Raw genomic sequence first — 7269 nt, forward strand, 5'->3', positions numbered from 1 at the left:
AAACTTATTATTTTAAGTAAGGCAGGTGACTAAATCTGGACATTTCATATCACCTTTAACAACTAACAACTTAAAGTAATGTTCCATATTTTAATCATATCCTGCTTTCAGGAAATGATTTGTGACTCCAGTAAATAACACAGCAGCAGGATTCTGCTCTGTTATTTTATATCTCAATAATTGATGAAAACACTTAACCACAGTAAAAAATAAGATGGTTTAAGTGCATGGGGAAGAAATACTTTCTTTAAAGGAGTAAAATGTGGGCAGAAAATGATCAAATAGGAGAGTGAAGGTACAAATGATCAAATTGACCCAGAAATAAAAAAAAGACAATGAGTTTCTGACTCTACTGTAAATATGTGGAGCCTTATCACTACAGTGGATATTAAATTGTGGGTGGGTGTCAGAAAATGAGAAAAATATAGATTTTGATTTGCCATTTTGATTTTATGTTTCTATTACTTTAAAAACCTGATTTAAAGTTCAACTCATCCATTTTCCCTTCCACTGTGGCCACATGCTGCAAAATCAATGACACATTCAGGAACTAAACTAAAACTAAATAGTTTAATTTAAATCTGTCGTTATGACTGAAATGATTAGTTTACATATTTCTGGATATGAATGAGTTGTTTTTCCAACAGCCTGTAAGCCAACCGAATGGTTTTCATGTTAATAAGAAAGTAAAATAAATATGTTTATTATTGTTACTATTATTTTGCGTCTCACTGTATTTTGATGACAGCATCCAAGTGTGAAAATATGCACATAGCGCAGTGACGTCACTGGTGGAGGGGGTCAGAGAAGGTCAGTGATTTTAAGTTTTTAATATTTTGAATAAGAAAATACTTTTACATTTTGTATTTTAAAATGAACCTAAAAAGAAAAAAACTCATTTTTTGTTGTTTTTTTTAAAATATCAGATTCTGTGAAGATTCAGAAAGCGGAGCTCCTCATTAATACATGAGTTAAATGCATGAGGCGCTAATGACACCACAGCGCGGATATGAAGCTGTTTCCAGCTGTAAAAATATAACACTGGTTAGCAGACAAGCAGACGCAGCAGGAGCCTGGAACAGTGTCCAAGCGCCACCTTCAGTTTTCAACCTGAGGGAGGAGGGGAAAGGACAATAAGTCAATATTTTCCCACAATTCACGTGGAAAACATGGTTTGTCATCATAAAAATAACCTCCTGATATTATATGAGGAAAAATATTAGAAAACTGAAGTCAGGCTTGTGTGCGCTCCGGTGCGTAAAGCCGCTGTGCGGAGCGCGGCGCTGACTGGGTGTTTAATATGCTTGTCTCGCCCGGCGTGTTGCCCCAGACACTATGTAGCACAAATCCCCACCTCCACTCACAGCCTCCTGCCTCCACAGAGCAGAGGAGGCAGGAACCAAAAGGGTTAACCGGAGTCCTGGAGTCTTCTGAGTCTGCTGGGCGGAGTGGAAGGAGCGGGATTGGATGACTGGGCTGTGACGCAGGGGACATGAAAAAGCTGATAACTAGTTAAGAAGGCAGTTTGTAACTCTGGAAAAAGAGTGCAGAGCTTGAGACACGTTAAGCAGAGGACGTGGATGAACCAGAGAAAGCTGAGCCGTCCTCGCGGTGAGGAGCTGTTAGAGACTGCAAAGTGACTCCGAACTGTGGACAATGGTGCAGCACACGGACCACGGCGAGACGGATGGCAGCATGTCCAGGGAGGCCACCGACTCGGAGGAGAGCGAGTTTATGGCATGCAGCCCCGTGGCAATCAACCCGGACTGGTGCAAGACGGCCACCGGGCACATCAAGAGACCCATGAACGCCTTCATGGTCTGGTCCAAGATCGAGCGGAGGAAGATCATGGAGCAGTCCCCGGACATGCACAACGCGGAGATCTCCAAGCGCCTGGGCAAGCGGTGGAAGATGCTGAAGGACAGCGAGAAGATCCCGTTCATCAGAGAGGCCGAGCGGCTGCGGCTCAAACACATGGCCGACTACCCCGACTACAAGTACAGACCCAAGAAGAAACCAAAGCTGGACGGCTCCAAACCCTCGGCGCCGTCACCGGAGAAGTGCGGCAAGATCGCCAAGACTCCCAGCAAGAAGTGCTCCAAGATCAAGACCAAGAGCGGCTCCAAGACCGCTCACGGCTACGCGGAGGACTGCGTGTTTCCCAGCATAAAAGTTGCAAAGACTGTGAAAAGTGAGCTCACCGATGAGGACGACGATGACGAGTATGAAGAGGACTACCGGATGGGCTTTAAGGCGGGAGAGGAGGAGCGCCTGAGGCCGTACGGCGTCGCCAAAGTTCCGGCGAGTCCGACTCTCAGCTCCTCGGCGGAGTCGGAGGGGGCGAGCATGTACGAAGAGGTGAGGAGCCACAACAGACTGTTTTACAACATCAAGAGCATTTCCAAGCAGGGCGCGCTGCACGCTGCCTCCGTCTCACCAGCATCCTCCAGGTCGGTGTCCACCTCCTCCTCCTCCTCCTCCTCCTCCAGCAGCAGCAGCAGCAGCGGCGGCTCCTCGTCCGGGGAGGACGCGGACGACCTGCTGTTTGACTTTAGTTTGAATTTCGCTCCGAGCGCCGCGGGCTCCGAGCTGGGCAACCCCAATTCAGGAAACCTGTCCCTGTCTCTGGTGGATAAGGACCTGGACTCGTTCAGTGAGGGCAGCCTGGGCTCCCACTTTGAATTCCCAGACTACTGCACGCCAGAACTGAGCGAGATGATCGCAGGGGACTGGCTGGAGGCGAACTTTTCCGACTTAGTCTTCACATACTGAAGAAAAAACACAGAAACTGTTCCTCTAGTAATAACAGAGAAGGAAGATATGAAATTATATGTCCTGGTCAGATTGTCCCTAGCCCTGCCTCTTGTGGGTTTTCTAGCAGAGGGAGGAGGAGGAGGAAGAGGAGGAGGAGGAAGAGGAGGACCGTGATCCGAGGTGAGGTTTGAGGAATGAGATGCTTCTGAAGCTGGTAGCAGAAAAAAAGAGAGGAGAAAAAAAACGGCAAGGTCTGCAGACTTTTTTTTATCTGACAGCATGACAGGGTTTTCTGGATTTTTTTCCCTCGTAGGTCTGCATTTACTGCTCAGCTTAACCAGACCGCAAAGGGAAGAACTTCTATGCATCTTATCCTCTTCAAGACAAACAAAACAAACTGCAGGGAGCTGAACTCGGACTGTGGACTGTCTCAAAGCAAATCTGTGAACTGAAGATTGTTCAGGATGCTACTTTTCAACGGTTTGTGTAATTTCTAAATGCCGCAAAAATGGTTTTGTTTTTATTTTTTGATTTTTTGGTTCGGTTTTTCCTTTTTGTAACTGATTCCTTTTACCTCCTGGTTTGGAAAAATCAAGCAGCCTAAACCTCTGCAGAGTATGCAGGTGCGGAGGAAACATTTTGATACATAACAGACCTCATCTTTTTAAAAGAAAAAGATATTTTCAGGCATATTTTTGTACAGTTGAAAAGGGAATGTTCTTACTGTGCTTTCAGTGAGTTTCAGGCACTTCTTCCCTTTATCCTTTGTTTTTACGCATGCAAGGTGAGTCCTGGTTTTAAGGATTAAGTTAAACAGAAGACTTGCATCAAAAATGCCTTGTGATTTTAAACTAGGTTTTGTACAGTTGTAGAGCAGATTTGTTGAGTATTTGTAGACGATACAATGGCATCATGGGGAACACATACCTCAGAGCTGGAACTAGTTTCAAGATTGTATATGTACTGTAATATAGTAAAGTTAGGAGTTTATGTATATCATACTCGTGATATGTGGATGGGTCCCGATCGCAGGTGTGAAACTGGATTTCTTTTTGGTATTTTTTATGGCACATACTGTTTTTTCCCCCCCTTTCTCATTTTTTTGTGCAATATATACTCTTGAGATACAGACCATCAACATTTGTAGCAAGTGATGGAAAAACAGACTCGTGCACTGTCGACATCATCTCGGGTTATGATGCTGAAGCCTCTCTGGGCAGGGAAATAAACAGAATCAGCTGGAACTGATACAAAACAACTGTAATGTGGCCTGGTGGTGTGATGCATGCTAATAAAACACATATATCAATTTGAATGTTATTGGGATCTCATAATGGGGCAGAACTGACCGCAAAAACTCACACTTGATTGCAAATTAGGGAAAATAAGAGTTCCACAGAAAAAAAGGGGCAAAGTCTGATTCAGTGGTGGCCTGGCTTTATTTTACCAAGCAAGCAAAAAAAGAACATTCCATAGTCCTGTTTCATGAAATGAAACTTTATTTTAAAAACTGAAGACTGCCTTCTTTTTTTAAAGACATGAACCACAAACCTGTATTTTTTATTTCTTGCACTTAAAAAAAGCAGATATTGTTTATTTTTTATGTGGGTCTTACATATGAAGTTTGTTTGATTACGAGTTTTTTGGAATATGGCTTAATTATATGCCGAGACGTTTTGTTGGAAGTTCTGGGCAGTAGTTACTTCACATTCCAAGTGTGAATCTGTCTTTGACTCATCTTTTTAATAAATAAGTACCTACCACCATCCACTGTCCTTTCAGTTTGTGAATATATGTACACAGATGTGTTATTTCTTGCGGTTTTGAAAAGGATGTGACGACAGAATTATGCCTGTTTTTGTATGTAGGCGGAAATCTTAAATGGATGGGCTCAAACTAACATGTGAATTCACATTTAATAAAAAGGAGAAAAAAGCAAAAAAAACTGTTTTGAACTGAAGTGTTGAGGTGTTCTCTGCTCTTTTCTTTCTTTCACTTCACCTAAAAACAGACGAGGCTTCTTTAAGAACTTGAATTGCCCGCTTGTAAGTGGTTAGAGCTGTGATTGGTTGCCGTGGTGGTCCCCTTGGAAACAGAGCTGGAAACAGGAGCTGCTGCTCTCAGCGTGAGGGAGCTCTCAGTCTGTCTGGCTTTCATTCAGAAAACCAGCCCTCCACTCTTAAAGCACTCAGCACACAGCAGCTTCGCACATCAGACCAGGAGACGTCTGAATGCAGCTCAGGGGGAAGGGAAGCTGGTTACTGACGACTAAAATGTAAAATAATGGATGTTTAGTTGTTGCTTAAAACATTAAAAGAGATCTAAATCCCTCATTCTTAATTTTGAGTCGATGATGCTCACTTCTTAGACAAGGTTTTGCAATCTGCTGCTTTTTAGTCCTCCCACTGTAACTCTTTTCTAAATAATTCTGGATAAAAATTGTTTTTAAATATAAGTTCATGAAAAAGTCTAGATTTAGCTGTTTGTTGTAATCATGAAATATATTTAAAGACTAGAACAAAAGATGTGAGGAATCATTTTTTTTCTTCAGTCTTATGATTATTAGCATAAAAACTATTAGCTTTTCCCTTCATTTTCCAAGAAAATATGTTCATTTCTCTCTTATTTTGATATAAAACATAAAATTTGTTTATTTTGTAATCAAAAAAATGTAACTTTTTGTAATAGTATTTATAAAATTGGATTAAGTATATATTATTTTCAAAGATCCAGGTGGGTTTTCTGACTATAGATACATTTCATCTAGTAGAGTTGAGTCTTTAGTAAATTTAAATAGCAACAAATTGCTCAAAGTCTAAATTAATTTTAAGTCATTTTCTCTTTATTGCTCACAAAAACAATCCCTGCATAATAAATAAAGAAGTAGTCCTGAGGATACTAAAAACAGTAATGCTGCAAGTTTAACTCAAAACATGATCATCAAATTAGATTCATATTGTTTATATCATAAGTGAAGAGATTTTGCTGATCTGATATGCCTGTGATTTCTCTCAGCAACATCAATAAGACATCCCGTCATATGATGTCATGCAGAATATAATTAGCAGCAGAGCCAATGGTTTCTATCGGTTACGTCTTCAGGGTGTCATGAGACCAGCAGGAGCGGATCCGCCTCACACAGAGCAGACACACAGTCCAATGATACATGCTGGCCATGCGCGGCTGCACAGGTAGTAGCCTCCACATTAAGTCAGTTTGCAAATCTGTAATAAAACATTTATCTAGCTATTACTTTACCTGACCTATTGGTCAAAGTTGCTAATGGGTTCCAGGACTATTCCCAGCTGGATCTGTGCATTGATTTTGTGCTCCTCTGAAATATTGGCTGGGGGCTAATGTCACCGGTACACATTGAAATGAAATTAGTGACCCGTTGAAATTTGCCTCCGTTTCCTCCTGAAATAAATAAATGCAAATGCAAATCAGTCGGAGGTCTGAGAGTGAGTCACCAAGCCGTGCGACTCAGCAGCTGGGGGTTACTGCAGAGGAAAACCGAGTCGTTTCCAATCTCTTGAACGCTTAAATCATTCATACAAGCTTGGATGTTGCAGTCAAATGTTGGACGTGACATCTATACAAAGAACCGCTCTGCATGGCTGTGGAGGCCCCCCCATAACCCCCCACTGTGACCGGCCTTATCTCATACTAGATGCTAAATCCAGTAATAATAAGGCCTGTTATGATTTCCTGTGCTCTCTGCCTCTCATCCAGACAGCGTGGATGCATTACATCACCACTCAGCTCATGCCGCTGCGCAGTAAGATGCCGTGTTGTGTCATCGTTGATCCACATGTGTTCCTCCTGTCCCAGTGGGAGACAGCCTAATACTGCTGTGGGAATACTGGCATATATTCTCCACGCTTGTGGTTTCATAACAACAACAACGAAGCAGCTTGCATAAATTTAAACCTGTTTACAGATTGTTAATTGATGAGAGAACAACATTTATGTAATCAGTTATGACTATCAGAAGCTTGCTGTGCATCTCAATAAACTATACCATTAAAAGTTGTTTTTTTCTCCACTTTAATTAAAATAAGACATAATTTAATCTCCAAATGATATTTTAAGCCTGATAGTCCGGTAGACTCGATTCAGTTGGGGATCAAATTTGCAACATTTGTTACATTTCAGTTCTTTCACAAACTATCCAAACCATTTGAGAAACCTATTCCCCTCCTCTCCTGTGGGGGCGCTGTACCAAGAAACACTGAAGTGCAACTTTCTTCTTTATGAAATGGAAACAGAAATGGAGAGGCGTCAGATTTTAGCAGTTATAGGATTTCTCTTTTTGTCTTTGGTAAAAAATTAAAAGCCACTTCTAGCGCAAGACTGGCATGCTAGTTTTGGTTGTATTTACCCAGAATGCCCTGTGCTGTAGTCCACTTCCTGCTTTTGGAGCGGTCTCCGGTCTGCTTGGCGTTCCCATGCATTTGAACAGAACCAGAGTTCACTTTAAGCAAACAGCTGGAGTCAACACACACAGATCCATCC

At 42.0% G+C, this 7269-nt stretch overlaps 1 protein-coding gene across 1 annotated transcript; it reads left to right on the plus strand.

The window, feature by feature from the left end:
* Positions 1-1332: 1332 nt before the first annotated feature.
* Positions 1333-4714, plus strand: sox11a (SRY-box transcription factor 11a). The gene has a single exon (XM_008399854.2). It carries the CDS (start codon positions 1657-1659, stop codon positions 2770-2772), a length of 1116 nt encoding a protein of 371 aa, XP_008398076.1. The 5' UTR covers positions 1333-1656; the 3' UTR covers positions 2773-4714.
* The last annotated feature ends 2555 nt before the right edge of the window (positions 4715-7269 follow it).

Source organism: Poecilia reticulata, linkage group LG22 (assembly GCF_000633615.1).
Source record: "Poecilia reticulata strain Guanapo linkage group LG22, Guppy_female_1.0+MT, whole genome shotgun sequence".
In the NCBI taxonomy this organism is placed as follows: Eukaryota; Metazoa; Chordata; class Actinopteri; order Cyprinodontiformes; family Poeciliidae; genus Poecilia; species Poecilia reticulata.

Coding starts and splice junctions, on each gene's coding strand:
- sox11a (XM_008399854.2), top strand. CDS start 1,657: ATGGTGCAGCACACGGACCACGGCGAGACGGATGGCAGCATGTCCAGG.